This window comes from Meleagris gallopavo, chromosome 12 (genome assembly GCF_905368555.1).
Source record: "Meleagris gallopavo chromosome 12, MGAL_WU_HG_1.1, whole genome shotgun sequence".
NCBI classification, from domain to species: domain Eukaryota; kingdom Metazoa; phylum Chordata; class Aves; order Galliformes; family Phasianidae; genus Meleagris; species Meleagris gallopavo.
The window spans coordinates 10,611,391-10,631,513 of record NC_139415.1 but is presented as its reverse complement, the minus strand read 5'-3'; the positions used below and the strand labels follow the sequence as shown (position 1 = coordinate 10,631,513).

Sequence of the window (20,123 nt, the reverse complement as noted above, 5' to 3'; positions counted from 1 at the left end):
CAGGCCATTACACAGACCTTGAAATTGTGTTGCTCACACTGAACACTCCCTGACCTTCTGTTTTGCTGGCTAGTGATCAGGACAACCTTCATAGCTATATAATACAATACTGTTGAACTTTTGTCTGCAGCCGTTGATTTGTAGCCATTCTGTTACATGAGATCAAACAAAAGCTTCTGCTAGGGCCAGTTTGAACTGCTACAGTTAGATGATTTTTTCCCCTTGGTATTAATTCCTACTATATTTCCTAGATAAAAAACTGAGCATATTAAGAAGGCAAAAGAACAGGACAGCATTTTACTGACAATCACATGTAAGACCTTTTGGGAAAAGGATTTTTGCATTTTTTTCTGATTTGACTGGTGAATATAATCCCATGACTTCACACTTTAAAATGGCTTTGATCCATCAGATAATCATACAGATAATGCCAAAGAAAAGCCAGCTGATTTTTAAAGAAGGAACATAGCATAAATATTACAATGTGAAGCAAATGTCTGAGGCTTACTGTCTACATGTAGGGAAAAACAAACAAGAAAAAAGCCACCTACACCCATCCCCCAAAAAATCACAAGAAAATCTGTTATTTAATATTCAATTAGCTCTCACTTTCAAAACTTTTTGAACATTTGGCTTTTATCTGATAGAATCAAGGTTGTATTTCTTCTTTCCTTTGTCTCATTTCCTGATTTTTTTTCCTTTTTTGTTTTTTTTTAATACTCTAGATTTCTTTCATGCTATTTTCATTTCTGTTCCCTCATTTTTCAGTGACAACTTTTTTATTCCTTTCTTAGGCTGTCTCATAGGTCTTTCTTAGTATTTCTCTTGCATAGCTTTCTCTTCCTCTGATCGAGGCTGCCCCAACCACTGTCCTTTTTGTTCATTAGCCTTTCCCTCTTTTCTCCTCAGCCCTCTTCCATATTAATTAGCTTTCTGTAGCATGCAGTGTGTTACTGACAGTATCTTCACATTTTCACAAAGTTCTCTGTAAGCCGGGCAGTCACAAATGTTGGCTCCCATGTGACAAACCAACCTGTGAACGATCATAGAAAGATAGGAGAAAGATAACAATGAAGAAAACTCACTAATGCCCAGGTCATCCCTTGACTGAAAAAAAATACTCCCAGACAATAATGTATCCATCCACACTGTCACCATCTCCCTCATGCTTTTTTTTTTCCAGATCCCATGACAACTGATTCATTTCATTTCATAAAAAGTTGGCACTTTACTCCCCTAAAATGAGCTCTCTAACTGGCCCCTTCAGGTTCCCCTGAATGTAACAGGTATATGGCAAAGCAGCAGCAAGCTGTGGTATATCACAGCTTCCAAAGTTTTCAGAGCCTCAGCTATTGGAGGGAAACTGGGCTTTGCGTCCTTTCCATTCCTTGTGCGCCTTGGGGCAAGGAAAACACAAAGGTGCTAGTTTCGTTCTTCCAAGTCAGCAGCATGACTTTACTTTTAAATATAGCCTCTGTGCTGCTTGCTGCTGTATGGTTGGTATACTATGTCTTCTTGTGCCCTTTATCCCACTTAAATCGCTTCCATCTTGCCTAAGGTTCCCTAAAATTCGTTCTGAGAAGCACACCACATTTTCTTGGTCTCAGTTTTGTCCTAATAATAAACCTAAATGCAGAGAGGTGACATACTATACTCCTCTTTTAGCCACACGCTGCCGTAAATGCTGACAAGTCAGGAGCTGTGACGAGTACCTTTCAGCTCCATAATTTAAATTGCTGCTGTATTTACACCAAAGCTCCAGCAGATGGCAAAAAGATCCACCTTATGTTTGTAAGGACAGCGCCTGCTGACAGGACTGTGACGACACAAGTCTGACTTCTCGCTTTCGTACCTGAAGGCCACAAACGTATTAAATTAGTAACTTTGTTCTGTTTGTTAGAATTTGCTGAGTTAATTCACAACTCTGAGCCACTCCTGGACCGACGACGTTAAATACGATGGCCGCCGAAGGAAATAAATACACTCTACCACGTTCACTGAGGCTGTTTGGCTTTGTTTGCCTTTAAAACGTCCGATGCACACACCGAATCGATTGCTTTTATACATAAATTGCACAACACACATACCCAACAGGCGTCAATATTTTAATGTTATTCCACAAATAGTTAAAATAGGCGTCCACGCTTGTTTTGCCTGTTAATGCACCAAGACAAATCTCCACACCGCGGCACAGCACTCCCTCTCGCCTTCGCACGGCCCAGCTCGACCCTCCGGCGGGCAGCACACCGCCGCAGCACGCAGGGCAGCGCCTGCCCTCAGCAAACCGCCTCCGGACGCGGCCCCGCTCCTCCGCACCGCCCACACACGGGTCACGGCCGCGCCCGCCGGGCGGGAACGGCTCCGTCGCGCGCTTGCGCAGTGAGGTCGCGGCGCATGCGCAGCGAGCTGCTGACGTCGCGGCGCGCGGCGGAGATGCTCGTGCCGCCGGCTGAGTGAGGGCTCGGCCAGGCCCGGCGCGGCCCCTCAGGGGGGTGATGGCGGCCGCCGCCGGCGGTGCGCCCGTGGAGGCGCCTCCCGCCGCCACCGGTGCCGCCGCCGCCGCCACGAGCGGTACCGTCGCCGCGGAGAGCGGCGCGGTGCTGCAGCGGGAGCCGCTGTACAACTGGCAGGCTACCAAGGGCTCGCTGCGGGAGCGCTTCGCCTTCCTCTTCTCCAACGAGCTGCTCAGCGACGTGCACTTCGTGGTGGGCAAAGGCGGCCCGCGGGGCGGCGGAGCCGGGGGAGCGCCTCCGGGCCCCGGCCAGCAGCGCATCCCCGCCCACCGCTTCGTGCTGGCGGCCGGCAGCGCCGTCTTCGACGCGATGTTTAACGGCGGCATGGCCACCACCTCGGCCGAGATCGAGCTGCCCGACGTGGAGCCCGCCGCCTTCCTGGCGCTGCTCAGGTCAGCCCCGGGGCCGGGAGGTTTGGGTTGACCGTCTGCGCTGTCGGCCTCGGCTGGGAGCGCCGCGCCTCCTGCCCGCGCTCCGGCCGCAGTCGGGACGAGGGCACGGCGTCCTGCCGGCGGCATGCGGGCTGCTGCCGCTCCCCGCGCTGCCTTCAGCGAGAGAAGCAGCCTCGTCCCGGTACGGCCGCTCGGCGAAGGGCTGCGGTGGCGCCCCGTCGGGCTTTTTGATTATGTAATTGCGGCGCGGTGATGGGATTTAGTGGCTCGGTAATCTCTGTTGCCGCTTCCCGACCCCCCAGCAGCGCCGGGGAGGAACTGAAACTGTCGTGCTGAGCTTTTCATTTCATTTGATAGTTTGATTTGAAAATTTACTCGTAGAATCATAGAATATCCCAAGTTGGAAGGAACCGTGAGAATCATCACACCCCACTCCTGGCTCCACGCAGGATCGCCACTCCTCTTACAGTGAGCTTTTTATTTTCAGAGGCAGAGCAAATTGTATCCCTTTACCAAAGTAGTTAACATCTCTTTTGAAGTCAACACGTTTCAGATACCTTTGGCTGGAGAGAGCAAAGAACAGTTATCTGATCTGATGCACGAGTCACACAAGTGAGAGCAGCAGTGCAGTGATGGGGAAGAAGCATGCAAAGTGGGTACTGATTCCTGATTTGACCACAGTAGGGTCTGTTACTTCTTGTGCCCACAAACCTGTCTGCATTTTATTTTTATTCAGCATGGTGGTAAATAATCGCTGATACAATTACTGGTAGTTTCTCTGTGCATCAGGCTTATTGTGGAGGTGTGGTCATGCAACTCATCTGCTCAACGTTAAGATTTTTTTTTTTGCTAGGCAAAACTTCTATAAAATGCATTAAACAGATTTCTGTAATGAACATTTAGAAAACAAGCAATATTATTGTCCAGAAAGAAATTTGTAGTGTCTCTAAACTGTTTGTAGTAGGAAAAAAAAATATCTTTGTTTTGAGGTGAGAACAGTGAGAAGAAGAACCACACAGTGCTTTAGTAATTAGGGAAACAAGGTTTGCAGCAACTGATTTTGCTTTAAGAAAACCCACAGAATGGTGACTTTGTTGCATATTAGCAAAAAAACTGTATTTTCTGCTTTCTTATCAAAGGGGGATTGACAAAATGTAAGGTGAGGGGTTGGTGCTGAGAAGTGGGAAATTGTCTTCCAAGCAAAAATGAAACAAGCAAAATTGTCTTCCAATTGTCTTCCAAGCAAAAACCAAAGAGTAAAATCCCTGTGACGTGTCTGTGTGTGTAGATGTATAAAAGCTACCAGGCAGTGAAAAGTTGTTATAATGAGAGATGCTTGTTTTGATTAAAAACAGAAGCACAGAAGCGGGAGAGTTCTGAGTAAGGTTAAGAAGTAGAAGTGAGTGTAGAGTTGCTGTTAGAAGCAAACAAAAGCCACCTTGTGTTTGCAGAGCTGATAATGGCCAGGGGATGTGTGTAAGTACATCAATTATACTTGTATGGTGTCTAAACATCACCAGACTGATGAACTGCTAGAATGGCTGAGGTTTGGTGTTGTCTTTGGTATGGAATGCTTGGCAGCTTTTTAGTACGAGCTTCAGTATTTTATAGAGTGCTCCTGCTCTGGGCTGGAGCCTTGATACATATACACCAAGCTAACGCTGGAGTAAATATAAATTATAATACATTTGTTAAAAAGATAGTTGAGGAGATCTTCTTTAACACAGGCTAGTACTGGACTTCTGTGCCTCTGCACACTGTTTTTAATGTACACCAACTGTAAGACAGCCTGTTTGTTTTTTTCTTGCTGTTGGCCATAAAAATAATAAAGTAATGCAAAAACTGTTGGAGGTAATTTACTAGTAGTTAGAAACTGAACAATTTTGACACCTGATAATCACCAGGTGATTTTGACGATCCTTTCAATTTTTGTATTGGATATATTTATTCACAATTCTATATTGGCTGCAGTTGCTCCCTTTTTTGACAGGAGAAGTGATGTTCAACCCCACTGAGTTGAGTGGAGGAAGAACAGCAGCATTATCACAAAGTCGTGCCAGTTCAGGCATGCCATGAATGGGAGTGTCAACACAGAGATGGAGCTCTTGGCTCATGAGCAGAGAGGTTTTTACAGAGGAGACACACCTAGAGTTCTTTTTTATGAGCAGATGAATGCATCGTGATTATCCATCCATATATTAAAAGGAACCAGGATTATACAACAAGCACAATGCACTTTATTACCATACATAATAGTTCTTATAGCTACCTTTTGGCTTGGCAGATTCATACTTTTTAGTAATTGCAGAAAACTTCTGGCTGTGAAAATTGCAGAGAAGTGTTGGCATTGTCAAAAACTTGAAGTATGGAATTTGAAAGAGTGAACACAAAAAAGTCCTGGTTATGTGACATTCTTAAAATCTTTGGGCAGTTCATACCATAAGTTTTCTTAATTCAGAAGTCTGGACTATCACATATTCTGTTCCTATGGGTGCTTTTGCCCAGTGTTGATCCATGGCTAGAAAGAGATCGTGAGGTCAATGTGATGGATTTGATGCTGTGTGACTTCCTGTTATCAGAACTTTAGTTACTGAAGTCCCATTAGTTTTGCTATTGAGACACTTGTGGTTAGGGAGTGTGTCCTTATGTACGTCCAGGCATGCACAGCAGGAGAGAGGGGAGCATAGAGCTTCGAGCGTGTCTTCCATGGGATGACAGAACATCTTATGGCTAACAGAACTCACATGAGTGAAAAGAAAAGCTTGTGTGCGTATTCACTGTTACTACATTTAAATTCCCCTTTTTGGCTGTGTAGTTGTATTACTGTGTATTGATTGTATGGGACAAAAGCCTGCAAAACAGGGAAAAGAAGCATTGGAAAAGAACAGTTTGGAACGGTACCCTAATTCTTAAGGAAGTGCAGAAAGTGAACAAATCCATACATTTGCTGCATGTTATACACTCTTCAGGAATAAAATCAAAATTGTGTTGTAAAAACAACTTGGTGATTTAACTTTTTTTTTCTTTTGTTAGATATAATGCAGCTCTTTTGCAACCCGTTAATTTTTGACTCATGTAGTTTTGACTCTAAGTTTCATAAAGCTATAAAAGGAAGGTTAGGACTTCTTGAAGCAGGCTTTTAAAAATCTTAAAACCAAAATCTAGATGTGCTTTTCTGATATTCAATAAACTAATTGTCAACTTGATGCACAGAACTGCATGTTGAAAACTGTACGTTAAACTTGTTGGTGATTGTGGCTGGCAAGTCAGCCTATCATTTCCATCAACAAATAGTTCATAGCTGCCATGAATCAGCTTTAAACATACTGTCTGAAACTGTTAGCAACACAATTCACTTTTAATTAAACTCCTTTCTAAAAGCCTTGGTGTAAATTCGGCTTAAAGAATTAATCTAGAGCAAAAAATTTGGATGTCCTAAATTAAATAATGTGAACGTTGGCAATTTGAATGGATTGGAGTATTGTAATAAGTATGTGTCTGTTGTTGGGGAGTGACAGCAGATTTACTGTGAAATAATATCAACTTAGTTGTTTATCAGCACAAATTAATGGTTAGCAATTAGTAAGAATTAGGATTTTCTTTGGAGTATAAGAAATGCAAGCAGTAAAGAATTTAATCTGAAATGTACACTGTGTGTTTCCATTACCTAGATCTCCCCCTGCTGCAAACAAGTGTGAGCCTGTTGCTTTCACAGGTTACTTCTATTAAACACAAACTGGTTGTTATTGCACCAGAACCTATTTCTTCCATCTCGGCTTGTTGTTTGCCATTTATTTTTAGGAAGTCTGAACAGAAAATACACAGAACTGTAAAGAAAAGACTTGCCCTTGGTTGTGCAATTCATGCATTCAAAAACATGTCCTGGTTTATTATATTAAATCACCCGTGTTTGTTGGGAGCAGAACGTATGTGTACCAAGGATAAATGTCTGTAAATCTGGAAAACTGATGGAATATTGATAAGGTTATCTTCAATGTCATCTGTCATTGTAAGAAAGGTTATTTTTAAGGAATCGTCTGTTCCATACAGAGCCTCAAAACAAAGCTTATCTCATCTGGTCTCAAGTAACAGCTGCTCAGTATAGGGGGGGTTTGTGCCTGTTTTTTATGGAAACTTTAATCCTTTGGTTTGCTCCTTTATGCTAAAATTTCAACAAAACACGCAACCTCAAACAGTGGAGAGAAGCCAAGGCTTTTCTTGTTGCTGTCTGCAGCAAGAAGAGAAGAGTCAAGGTCATCTCTTAGAATTCTCCTCCCATTTCCTCTCTGAGCACTAGAGAATGGTGACTGTGACACAGGGCATTATCACATCAGATGTTGTTGACACTCTTCTCAAGAGTTGCAAAGAAGTTAATGTGCATTTTCAGTAGATTGAGATAAGTAATACAGCCTTGGCGGGTTATGTATCGATATGTGCAAATACAGTTCTTAGTAGTTAATCAAAAGAGCATGCGTTTATACACTCAGTAATTTTGCAGCTCAGCTGTTTACAGTTGGGGGGCGATGTGTAACTAGTACAGCCAGATCAATCTTAGAGTAATAAAACATACTCAAAACAAATTTATGCCATTAGGTTAATGTAGTATTCTTCAATCCTTTAACTATTTTATTATCTCCAAAAATACAACGTGGTGGACTGCTGCATGTTAGCAATTGAAATCTTTGACCTATTTTCTAAATACTGAGAGACTGTCATGCTTGACTGTACCTCAAGATGTGTTTTTATTATACATATTTGTATATTGATTTCTAGGTTTCTTTATTCAGATGAAGTTCAAATTGGTCCAGAAACAGTCATGACTACTCTTTACACTGCAAAGAAGTATGCAGTTCCAGCCCTGGAAGCACACTGTGTAGATTTTCTAACGAAGCACCTCCGAGCAGATAATGCCTTCATGCTCCTCACTCAGGTAGGTAAATTTAAGTTTATTTCGGTTTTCTATGAAAATTAGTATTTGGGGGGAAATGAGCATATAGTATTACTTCACAGTGGGTCTGCCATCACATAATCTAATTTTTGTATGAAAATAATTTTGTTGTTTTGTTGGCATTTTTACAGACTTTCTTGGCTTCTGGTGATATTAATGTAGAGGAAGAAGAGAAAAAAACTTTTTTTGTTGTTAATATATGAGGTATTGGGACACTTCAAATGGGGTCAGTTTATTACGCTTATGTGAATATCTCAATTGGTTGTTTGTTTTTTTTGTTAAGACAGTTTACTGTAACAGATTTGGTGTCTACTTCTTAAAATTATATTTCCAAAATGAAAAATACAAACATGAAGGAAAACCCAGATGCAGTGTATTTTCAATTACGTACTCCTTTTGGAATTTAAGTGCACTGGAAGATAGAACCACAAGGTGTAGAGAAATCATCCTATTTTATTCTAGACCTATACTAGATTTAAAAAATACTTGCTTCTTAGAATTAGTAGCTTATGAACAGGATGCTTGCAACAGCAAATTAACTAAAGATGTACTTTACTTTCTTAGGCTCGTTTGTTTGATGAGCCTCAGCTTGCTAGTCTTTGTCTTGATACGATAGACAAAAGCACTATGGATGCAATAAGTGCAGAAGGATTTACTGATATTGATATAGGTAAGTTCCTTCTTGTGTCTGAAGTATTAAACTTCCAAAAGGAATCATGCTGTTTTGTTGCTACACACTATTTCTCTTTTCAGGGTTGCACAAATCAGAAACAAAGTATAGAATTTGTTTAAAAAAAAAAAAAAAAAATCTAAAATGGTTTGAAATTCTGCTTGTAATTCTTGCGGTTTCAATGTTTTTTCTTTTACAAAAAGCCAGCAGTGATAAATCAGTTTACTTAAATTTGATTGTTATTATATATGTCTGTATAACATTTCACTTCAGTTCATCTAGATTATGTCTCAAATTCAGAAGGAAGGAAGACATTCCAGCTGCTTCAGCATCTTGTTTATCTTTAGCTTGGAGTCCCTAAATCATTGGAAGATTTTTTTTTTTAGAGTTACGATACATTGTGTGATATTATAAATGTTCTTAGTGTTTGTTCATTTGTTTATGTATTAAGATTACTTAAAATATGTAGAATTTGTTTGGATGAATAGTGATCTACATCTGTTAACATTTTTTCTTTAGACACATTGTGTGCAGTTCTAGAAAGAGATACCCTTAGTATTCGAGAAAGTAGACTCTTTGGAGCTGTTGTTCGCTGGGCAGAGGCTGAATGTCAAAGACAACAACTGCCTGTGACATTTGGAAACAAACAGAAGGTCCTTGGAAGAGCTCTTTCCTTAATCCGTTTTCCATTAATGACTATTGAAGAGTTTGCAGCAGGTAAGTTTTGGGATTCTTTGTCTTACTGTTAGACCATAGCTCTGCACTCTGGTCTGTGAGTATTGAGATGCTTAACACTCTATTATGTTATTAACACCTTACTAATAAGCATTGTGATGCAATCTTAAGGAAAGCAAAATATCCTGTCTATAATATACCCTGGTCACTGGAAAATATTAGCATCATCCTTGGTTTGCAAATAAATGTGGTTTAAATGCAACAGTTGGAGTAGTTCTTAGAATTACCTTAGAAGTTTTTTCTTTTTGCAGGCCCTGCTCAGTCAGGAATCTTGTCAGATCGGGAAGTAGTAAATCTTTTTCTACATTTTACTGTCAATCCTAAGCCAAAAGTAGATTATATAGACCGACCAAGATGTTGCCTCAGAGGAAAAGAATGCAGCATTAACAGGTTCCAACAAGTGGAGAGTCGCTGGGGCTACAGTGGAACAAGTGATCGCATTAGGTATGGCTTTGGAAACTATTTGAAGGAGAGACAGAAGTGTGGGAAGAAAGGCAGAGTATTACTCAACTTCTGCTTTTTGGCAGAAGGTACAGTAACAAACATGTATCAGAGAACCAAGTTCAAAAGTCTGGAGTCCTGGGATGTTTGCTGCATATCCATATTAGTTTTGAAATACAAAGTCTTGATCTGTTTTTATTTCAGTAATACTAAAAAAAAATCAAGTTGTTTTTTTTTTTTTTTTTGAAAAGCCCAGTGAATTAGCAAAATGTCACGTTATAAAGCTGATAGATACCTTAATAAGGTGGGTTTTTTCCTTATTATTGACATGTAAATGCGGAACACTATTGAAAACGAATGCAATGCTATTTCTGGTTTAGCTTTCTGCACAACAATGCGAGTCTTTCTTGCTTGTCAGGGAAGAAGTTAACACACCCATCATAGTTGCTTAGATTCCTTTATCGGCTTCTGTTTTATTAGGTTCACAGTTAACAGAAGAATTTCCATAGTGGGATTTGGATTATATGGATCTATTCATGGACCCACGGACTACCAAGTTAATATACAGGTACAGTATATTCTATATACAATTATTTAAGCAGAAACTATGCTTAATACAAAAGGTTTGGAGTATATTTGGATAGAGTAGGAGCAGTCTGATAGGTCAGGAATCTAACTTGTTTTATCCCCAGCAGTCATAACTGGATGATTAGGGAAATGCAAGAACAGTATAAAACTTACCTTCCTTTTCAGTTTATTCTTCAGTCATTTTCAGAATAGGTATTTCTTGAGACTGGTTTGGCCTTTCAGTTTGGTAACTCCCAGTGAATCATGCTGCGGAATACTTCTATGGTCTAACCTCAAATTCCTGTAAGTTTTCTAAAGAAGAATTTCACAGCTTTATAATTGGTTCAGTTGTGCATTAAGTCTGTCCTCTTAATAAGGTTTCTAGTAAGTCAGGAAATAATTTTGCATTTGTCATTAGCAGCTGTCAGAAATTATTGATATATGTGATGACTGCCAAAAAAAATCTGCTAAAAAAGCCCACTGTGTCATCATGAAGGTACCAGAAAAAGATAATGTGGTACTGCGTTACTTCATGAAAGCAGGGTATGCTCACATCTTGAGCCCTGTGGGAAGTATTTGGTCTCTCGCTGTGAAGTGTAGAAGGCAGTAAAAAGAATAATGAAAGTTATTCATAAACTACTGCTTTATGTAAGTGTGACCAGAAATGCTGGTACCCTTGCATTCGTAGGGGAGGAAGTAATGAGGAGATGGGAGCAATACTTGTGAGAGCAGTGGGGAGGGTATCCTTCTGAATCTGATCGTAGTTGAACGTGTTCATTCATCAATAGCAGACTCCTCAGAAGATTGTAGAAGAGGCATGTGCACTAAATCTTCCTTAATGAAATAGTTCTGGATGTTGGGGGAATGGAGCTCAGACTCTTATTTTAGCTTCTTTTGAACCAGCTTCCTTATTTTCCTTTTTGAAGTTCAGCACAGCTGTGGTAGATTTGATTTTGTGCTTCGTGTAGGAATGTTGACTCTGAGTATATTATGGACACTGTTACATAGTGTTTCCATTATGAAATTTTAAATCTGATCCTGCTAATCACTCAGTACCAAATGAAGGGTTGTGTTTCTTCCTACCGAGCAAGTGGTGAGCAAGCTCATGAAATGACCAGTGATAGTATCTAAAAATGTCCCCTCTGCTTCGTGTCCTGATGTGACTCTTGCCCAGTCTGAGAGGCTAGTTGAAGACACCACTAAAACTGTATTTCCTGCTCCTGTAGCCTGTCTGATCTCTCTTAGCACGTTGTGCTGAGGACTGCCTTCTAGTAATATCGATCCAGCACTGTATCCTCCCCTTTAAAGTATGGAACTTCAATCCATTTGAATTCTCTTATTGAGTTTAGCTTCGGTTTGATTCTAAGCTTTCTAACAAAGTCTTAACTTTCTGTGGCTGCATTGTTACTCTGTGCTGTGCATGTCAAAGCCTGGCACTACAACACTGCATTGATTTACTAGGTGTGTGGAAAAATTTGTGAAAGAACCTGTGACTTCAGTTAGGAACAGACACTCCCCATCTAATTTGTCCCCACCTTATTTGATAGACATCTGGCGTTTGTTGGTAATTCTGTTTCAGTTTATTTCTTCACATTGTATTTAAAGGGCAGTTTGTCTTCTGTTTCCTGTCTGATTATTACTGCTCTGTCTGTTTGGTACTTACGGACAGGAATTCTGTGTCTGTCTTTTACAAAAAGATAATGTTGTCTTCCGTACTACAATATTCCAAAGAATGTATCTAGGATGAAGTTTTGAAGGAATTTGGTGGCTTTTCCATATTTTTGAGTTTAAAAACTTAGCTGCAACTTCCTTAATTTGAAATGTTATCAGCTTGTTTTTTTTCCTCAAACTATACATCTATGTAAATGAGTAGCATAGTGTGCTAGAGTGGATCTTCAGAACACAAGAGTTACTGCCAGTTCCTCAGCACCATACCAGGTGTGTTTGGGGATTTTTACTTTACGTTAAGCTACTGCTGGTAACGCACTGATATTTTAATTGTTGCTGAGAAGTGCTGCACAGAGCTGAGCCCTTTTCAGTTTCTCATACTGTGCTGCCAGTGAGCAGAGCTGGGAGGCACAAGAAGTTGGGAGGGGGCAGAACCAGGATAGCTGACCTAAACTGGCCAAAGGGATGTTCTACACCATATGACATCAGGTGGAAAGAAAAAAAATGAAAAGTTGTTATGAGTTGGCATGGGGTGGGAAGCAGCCATTGCTTGGGAACTGGCTGGGCACTGGTCAGTGCATAGTGAGCCATTGCCATTATTTCTTTCTCTTCTGCCTTTGTAATAGGCTTTTTTTATCACAAGTTTAACTTTGTTGGCTTTATTTTTTTTCTCAGTGGAGCAAATGACTGTGTGGTGCTGTGCTGCCTACTAGGTTAAATCACACCAGTCTGTTATGTTAAAGGAATATGATTTCAATTGTTAGTTCAATCAATCATAATCAAAATTATTTATTTTGATTGTGGATTGGAAAAAAAACACAAAAAAAAACATGAAACCCAGGGAGCATACCTTGCCTGAAACAGGGCTTCATGATGGTGGTGGTTGTTGTTTTTGATTGTTTTTAGTGGAATAATCATTAGAAACGTGCATGTTACTATAAAGCCCTGATGTCCTACTTCTGCAAGAAATGTTGAGCAGCATGGATTAGAAATGGAATGAGAAGTGTGATATCTGCTGTTTCTGGTGTCCCAGCTAGTGATTCCTGTTTGCCAGTAAAACTGAAGGCAAAAGAAATATGAGATGTGGACATAAAGACATAAACAATATAAAGCATGGAAGAACAAGTCCCTGCTTTATTCTCAGAACACGTCATTGACTGTTCATCTGTAAAATCTTGTTTACTGAATGAGCCACAGCCAGTGAAACATTTAGGTTCAGGCTCATGTGCTTCCCTCATGCGGGCTGTGTAGGTGTGCAAAGATCAGCAAATCTAAGTTACAGGATCATGTGTAGTTTATTAAGGTCAAAAACTAAAAGTTTAAGAGCTATTTATCTCCTCTCAGACAAAGCCTTTAACCTGGTTGGTGTGGCATTGTGGGCTAGATTGGGCATACAGAATGGACAGCCTGTGTAAAACTCAGAATCTCTGGTTCAGCACAAGGCCAGGTCAGCCCTCATGGTACTATTGTTAGGAAATTAAAGTTACCTTTTAACCTGAGGGTGCACTGTTGTTGCAATTAAACTGGGTGGAATAGGCAAGCGTTTGCTTGTAATGTTTCAGTGTGCATCCAGTGAGAACCTTTCGCAAGTTTGTAAATCTAAAAACACAGTTTTCATGTTTTTCTGCAGATAATTGATTATGAGAAGAATCAAACTCTAGGACAAAACGATACTGGATTTAGCTGTGATGGAACTGCCAGTACATTCAGAGTTATGTTTAAAGAACCTATAGAGATTTTGCCAACAGTTTGCTACACAGCCTGTGCAACATTAAAAGTAAGAATAAAATAAAACATTATTATGATGCAAAGGTTTATCTTTTATCTGTTTTGTGATGGGAATGTGTCATCTTGGGGTCTTATTCTAGGCGTTGTGTGGAAAGGAGGCAGTAGCTAAACTGTATGGTAACTTTTAAAGCTGTTTTCTCTCTGTTCTGTGCACAGAATTTATAACTGGATCCTTTGTGACTCCCCACTTACAGGAGTTAAAACAAGTCCTAATGGAAGTCACTGTGGATCTGTGTGGGCAAAAGCACTATTTGGAATATTTAATCTGGCAGCTGTGTTTTTATCAAAACTTGTTTGATTTCTTTTGTTAAAGACTAGTTATTGTCAAGAACACTGAGAGCTTTCTTTTCTCACTTTTATATACCAGTGCTAAAATAGAGGAAAATAATGATTTGTCCTAGGAAAATTGACTCATTCAATGTTTTCTGTAAAAACCTTTTATAAATAAAATTATTTTAAAGATAATTCCCTGTTCAGAATTCAAAGTCGAGTGGATTGGAAAAAAAAAAAAAAATGCTGCATCTGAAGTGAGAGATTAAGTGAGAATATAGACAATTTGCATGACGAGGAGAAGTATCAGAAAACATTTATTCATTATTAGTGGGATAAAACCAAGTGGTTTAGGTCTACTGTCAGAGAAACCTTTTTTATTTAGACTTACTGGATCCGTTTCTGTTATCTGTAATTTATTATGTAACTTCTTTTATGTTGTTACAGATATTTTTTTACTGTTAAAATGATTTAAGTCAGTACTGTTTAAACTTCAACATTAGAAATGCAAGCATGACCCACACATTCTGCTGCTAATCTCCTGCTGTTTTTCAGGGTCCTGATTCCCACTACGGAACAAAAGGATTGAAGAAAGTAATCCACGAATCTCCTACTGCTAGCAAAACATGCTTTGTCTTTTATAGTTCGCCAGGTAACAATAATGGTACATCGATAGAAGATGGGCAGATCCCAGAAATAATATTTTACACATAATTTCACGTGATCATCTACATGTCAGCATATCAGTGGACTTTCACTGTTGCCCCTAGTGAGCTAGGCAGTGCTGTGAAATGACCTGAATGTGTAAAAGCAGAACTCACTTCTTTGAGAGGTACCAGGAAAGCAATTTTATCTGCGTCGTGGTTGGTGGAACCTGATTTAACTTTTCTTTTTAACAAGTGTGGAGTAAGTACTCTGTATACTGAAGATTGTTTTGAATGGTATGTTGTGATTTAATGGCTTTGTATTTTGAACCCTTTGTTTCTCATACAGTTGAATTCATTTCTTGAACTGGAAAATAGGTACTGGTTATGAATTTCATCTGTACCTGTTCCTCAACTTGTCTAACAAAGACAGTACTCCCAGCTTGCACTTCTCTGTAAAATAACTTTGGAATGACCCTGTGGACATGGATTATTACTAATTTTTTTCTTTTTTTCCAAGTTCATCAGCAAAGCTGGATTCATATTGCTATAAGTGGTGAGTTGTTGAATGAGTCCTGGAGCATTGATGGACTTAGCACTCCAGGCAGTATCTGCAGCTGCAGTGAAGAAATGCTATAGCAAATCCTGCAATGAAGGGATCTTTCCAGAATCTCTTTTAATTAAGAAGGGCTGTTTTGGAATATAGAGCCGGTTATGGAAATAGCCACTGTATATACATATGTGCCTATAAGAAATGTACAATGTGAAAATGGAATACAAGCCTTGTAATGATATTATTTTGACTGGTAAATAATCTAATACTAAAGAATTATTATCAACTATGGCCTATTTGCGTGTAACTTGCTCTGTAGTCATCTGCTGCAGGCCATGGATGTATGCAGCGATCTGCCTGCCGTGCCGGGTCTCAAACATGCCAGCACGGCAGCCGTTCCGTACCACCAGCGTTTCCGCCCGCGTTCCGCGGCGCCGAGCAGCCGTGCCGCGCATGCGCAGCAGAGGGGCGGGGCTAACGCCGTTCCCGGAAGGGCCGCGCCGAGCCATGCCGGCCCTCGTCGGCTTCCGTCAGCGGCTGGCGGCGCCGCTACGGGGTCTCGGCGGGGCCATGCCCCGGAAGGTGCGGGCGGGACGGCCGGGACCGGCGCCCAGCGCTTCGTGCCGACCCTCCCGACGCCCGTTTCTCTCTTTTAGGGAAAAGCGGCCGGGAAGGAACCCGCCGAGCCCGGCGCCGCCGCGGGGCCGGTGTTGGCAGCGGGCGACGGCGGCGTCAGGGTGTCGGTGCGCGCCAAGCCCGGCTCCCGCTGCAGCGCCGTGACAGGTGGGCGCCGCCGGGCCGGGAGCGCGGAGCGGGGCACGCGGGGCCGGGCGGCGCTGTGCGGAACTTCGGAGCGCGTGGCCGGGCGGAGCCGCGCTCTCAACTTCCGTTGGGATGAGGAGCGGCTCTCGCTCGCTCGCCTGCTCGTAACGGCGGCCGCACGGCCGGCCGCTCGCGCGCGGATCGGAGCCGCGTTTCGCACGGGTGCGCGGCGCCCGCGCTGCCCGCTGGCTGCGGTTCTTGGTGGGCTGACGGCTCCCATGGAGCGGCGCGTAACGCGGCGCTGTGCCCGCAGCGCGACGGGGAGCCTCAGCGCTGCGCCCGGCGGCTGCGGTGCCGGAACCGGTGACGCGCTGCTGTCCTCCGGCGCTGCGCTTTGTGCCGGAAGCACGGCGTTCTGCGCTGCCAACAGTTTTAAGGGCTTTAAAGATGCTGAGTCGCCTGCCGATCTAGGAGTTCGTCGGGTTTTAAATTAAGATGCTTTTGAAAGCATAAACATCCATTTCCAGGGAATGACAGTTATGCATTCCGACCATTGTTCCGTTCCCCGTTGTAGATGTGACGGCCGAGGCGGTAGGTGTGGCTATTGCTGCCCCGCCTTCAGAAGGGGAGGCGAACGCAGAGCTGTGCCGCTACCTCTCCAAGGTGCTACAAGTGAAGAAGAGTGACGTAATTTTAGAGAAGGTACTTCTTTTTTTCTTTTTTTTTTTCTTTTGCTTTTTTCCCATTCATTCTTATTCTGTTGCGCTGTAAATTCGAGGCTCTGGAATGTTATTCTTTGAGTACAGCAAGCTGCTGTCCAACTTCAGTCCAAAAGGTGCTTGAAAAGCTTTTAATTGACTTAATGGGATGATTTGCTAAGGAAAGAAAACTGGGATAAGAAGAACCACAGCTGATCTTGAGATCTTTAATCAAAATAGTTCTAATTATGTGTTTTCAAAAATGTATTTGGGACGTGTCTTCTGTGGCTCTTCAAGAGCCTTTTGTTTCCATTCAAATTCAGCTCACGTAATTTGTGCTTTGCAGAAAATGTGCATTTTAGGAAAAAAAAAATTGCATTCATTTTTTGAAGGCGCTTCTGTATTTTCTGACAAGTAGCTGTGGCATATAAAGTAGAGTGTATGGAAACATCACCGTTACGGCTGGGCCGTAGGAGTTTCTTCATATGAGCTGTGTTGTGTGTTGACATGTGTTGACTATGTTAGGTGGAAACGGTTTTATTCATCACACTGAATAAATAATTAATTTTTTCCATTTGTTGTACTTAAATGTCAGTTTTTCCAACCGTGTTAATGTACACTTAGTGAAGGTGAGGACTCAATGAAAAATGGTGCCTCTTATTTTTCTATATTTAATGCACTAGTTGGAGAAGGCTTTTAAAAGATGGTCCGTGGCAATATGATCAATGGACTGAGCCCTGCTTTGGGGAAAGGTAGAGGTGCTGAGGTTTGGTTCTTTTTTTCCTGACTCCTGGGTAAATTCTTCAATTCTGTCAACATTTTACAAATTGCAGTTTTCCTGCCTTGAAGAGTTGTTCAGATTTAATTAATAAATATAAATGCTACACAGAGCTAAGCATAAAAGGGACCAACATTTTCTGACCTTCTTAACTCAGTCCTCCAGTGTCCAAATAATTACAAGCTAGTGTTTGTTTTCCTCAGACCACTGTTTGTTCTTGGTGGAGCGCTGTGTTTGTACTTTATTTATATTCTGATCTGCTAGGTGCACACACTGAGTGGTTTTTGTACTGCTTGCTCTCTGTTGTGTGCTACTTGCTTCATGATAACACTGACAAAAGAATCCAATGTGGAGTGGTTTGGTATAATACCAGGCTTACCATGTTTCTATCCAAAAGGCTTGATTTTCATTATCAACTGTCTAGACTGCTTCAAAGGACTATTTTTCATTTTTAAATTCCTGCCTTATTTCCATAGCAGGGTTAAGACATTTTTCTCCTTCAGGATGTCCCAAATGGATCTTGCGAACTTTTTATTATGCATAGATTAAAATATAGCATGTCTGTTTCTCTTGTTTTTACTGAATCCTGGCAAATGTGTAGCTTCAGGCAAAATGAAATGAAGTTGCATGTTTGCCAGTTTCTATGTAAAACAGCAGTTTTGTCAGTAATATAAAAACATGTCAATAATATTTAAAATAACAGCTATTTGAATCCAAATATCCTATATGCTATATACAGTGCAGTTTTTTGTCATTTAGTTGATATTATCAACTGGAGAGTTCAGCTTAAGAGTAACTAATACTCTGTGGGGGGCAGCATTGGAAGATCTGAAAGTCCACATCTGCCAAAAGTTTGCGGTAACTTTTTAAAACCTCAAACAAGATACAGTTGGAATTTTGCTTCTAGCTAATACAGTTGAATAATGGAAACCTGCCATTCCTCGCTTTTTGTTCTAGCTTATAAGAAGCATCAGTTCAGGGCATGCTCTGGGAGCTGTAACTGGTTTTAAAAGGAGAATAGATTAGACATTGTTTTTGACCTTTAAAATAACAAGAAAGGATGTTGACAAACCATTTCTGACACCTGTTAATTCTGCACAGCTACTCACTGAGAATTATTTTAAGTATCTATGTGATATGTTGGCATCACAGCTTCTTTAAAATGTGTTTGGTGGTGATTCTCTGCAAGGTGACTTTTGTGTGTTTCTAACACAGGGTGGCAAGTCACGTGATAAAGTGGTGAAGATTTTGGTATCGCTGACACCAGATGAAGTACTAGAAAAACTGAAAAAAGAAGCTTCCACTTGACCTAAAACAAGAGCGGAAAATGGAACAATGTCATGTGTCTTGGTGAACAGAATGATGGTTTTTTCTTATGTAAATTGGTCCTTCTGGGAATTTGGATACTGACTGGGAAAAGATATGCTCCTCTGCCTCCCTCTTTCTTTGTTAATGGGACTGCTGTATAGGTGAACTGCTCATGTAGGTTTGGTAGGAAAAGTGGTATTTACTGAGGCTCTGTGTCTGCTTCTGCCAGTAACACTTGTCCTCTTCCCTTCTCTCTCAGGGTTTCTGAATGCAGCAAAATTTGGTTCATAAAGCAGAAGGCTTGGAGTGATGGGCTTCAAAGGCATCAGTTCAATGTGAAGCACAAAACAATCAGTCTGGGTGGTACAGACCCTAGAAGTGTTCTCTTTAATATCTGGTGGCAGGTGTTGGGTGCAGTTCCACACTATGCTAAATATGTATATCTAAAATTAATGTATTTAAAGCTAATGTATATACTGTGGTTCGTCATCATGCAGGCAAGCTAAAACCAGAATTACTTGTGTAGCTGAATCAAAATCAGAACTTCACAGTACAAAAAAAATGACCCAGAACCTAATAACTGCATACATAGTGGCACTTTGTAGTAGTCTGTAATTAGTTACCTGAAAAGCTATAACTGTGGTAGCTCTACAAAATGTGTCTCAAATGTAACGACTTTTTAATAAAAGATGAAAAAAATATTACCAAACCTTGTTTTGCATTTGTATTTTTAACAAAAATATTATTTCCTAGATGTTATGTACTAGAACATTACTTTTAAACAGAACTACTATGCATTTTTCCTTAGATTAAAAATGAGCATTGTCCTACCCTGTAGCAAAACTAGTGGAATCATAGGTAGAACAGAACAAGAAATCTGAAACAAAATGGGCAACTGTAGCCCAGTCTTAAGGGTAATGAGAAAACTGAACTTCTTAACGTGGTTCAGGGGTCAGAGTAAGAGTTAAATGTATGAGATAACACATGCATCTGGTAGGAATTTGCTTTTTCATCTGAGTTACCACTGATGTTTGAAATTGTTTTATCTTTACTACAATTGCCATATTTTACACATATGGAAATACATCTATATATTTAATACCTAAGGTTAAAAAAAAAAGTAATAACGTTACATATACAAAAGTTACAGCTAAATTCCTCTAGCTAGCTTCATCTGCTGCAAACTGGAGCTCACAGGTTCCATTTTTCATGGTTGAAAAGCTTTTGTTTTCTTGAATGTTCTGCTTCCTATTATCCTAAATATTGCAACAATCATTTTTGGAATCGGAGAACTAATATTTGTCACCTCCATAAAGGTGTCTTATTTTAGGAGATTTTATTAAAAATCTTGTTTGGACTGTGTTTGGGGAACTGAGTCTAAATTGTGA

At 40.9% G+C, this 20,123-nt stretch overlaps 2 protein-coding genes across 4 annotated transcripts; both read left to right on the top strand.

Moving 5' to 3' along the window:
* Positions 1-2,369: 2,369 nt before the first annotated feature.
* Positions 2,370-15,478, top strand: BTBD1 (BTB domain containing 1). The gene is made up of 8 exons (XM_085234154.1): positions 2,370-2,905; positions 7,679-7,835; positions 8,418-8,523; positions 9,043-9,240; positions 9,510-9,702; positions 10,180-10,267; positions 13,565-13,711; positions 14,548-15,478. Exons 1-8 carry the CDS (start codon positions 2,496-2,498, stop codon positions 14,704-14,706), a joined length of 1,458 nt encoding a protein of 485 aa, XP_085090280.1. The 5' UTR covers positions 2,370-2,495; the 3' UTR covers positions 14,707-15,478.
* A 148-nt stretch (positions 15,479-15,626) lies between these two features.
* Positions 15,627-19,444, top strand: C12H15orf40 (chromosome 12 C15orf40 homolog). 3 transcript variants are annotated; one of them, XR_014885954.1, is made up of 5 exons: positions 15,627-15,771; positions 15,846-15,972; positions 16,526-16,653; positions 18,643-18,909; positions 18,995-19,444. XR_014885954.1 is itself a non-coding variant. In XM_085234165.1 (5 exons), exons 1-4 carry the CDS (start codon positions 15,643-15,645, stop codon positions 18,733-18,735), a joined length of 477 nt encoding a protein of 158 aa, XP_085090291.1. In that variant the 5' UTR covers positions 15,627-15,642; the 3' UTR covers positions 18,736-18,777; positions 18,995-19,444. The 3 variants fall into 3 exon arrangements, 2 of the variants coding, with proteins under 2 accessions (XP_085090291.1, XP_085090290.1); XM_085234165.1 differs by having other exon boundaries at positions 18,643-18,777; XM_085234164.1 differs by having other exon boundaries at positions 18,643-19,444.
* Positions 19,445-20,123: the final 679 nt, after the last annotated feature.

Excerpts from the sequence above, each read along its gene's own strand:
- BTBD1 (XM_085234154.1), top strand. The coding sequence starts at position 2,496 with ATGGCGGCCGCCGCCGGCGGTGCGCCCGTGGAGGCGCCTCCCGCCGCC. Across the intron at positions 9,703-10,179 it reads GGAACAAGTGATCGCATTAG|GTTCACAGTTAACAGAAGAA; the intron begins GTATGGCTTTGG and ends CTGTTTTATTAG. Across the intron at positions 13,712-14,547 it reads CAGCCTGTGCAACATTAAAA|GGTCCTGATTCCCACTACGG; the intron begins GTAAGAATAAAA and ends GCTGTTTTTCAG.
- C12H15orf40 (XM_085234165.1), top strand. The coding sequence starts at position 15,643 with ATGCGCAGCAGAGGGGCGGGGCTAACGCCGTTCCCGGAAGGGCCGCGC. Across the intron at positions 15,973-16,525 it reads CCGCTGCAGCGCCGTGACAG|ATGTGACGGCCGAGGCGGTA; the intron begins GTGGGCGCCGCC and ends TCCCCGTTGTAG. Across the intron at positions 16,654-18,642 it reads GTGACGTAATTTTAGAGAAG|GGTGGCAAGTCACGTGATAA; the intron begins GTACTTCTTTTT and ends TTTCTAACACAG.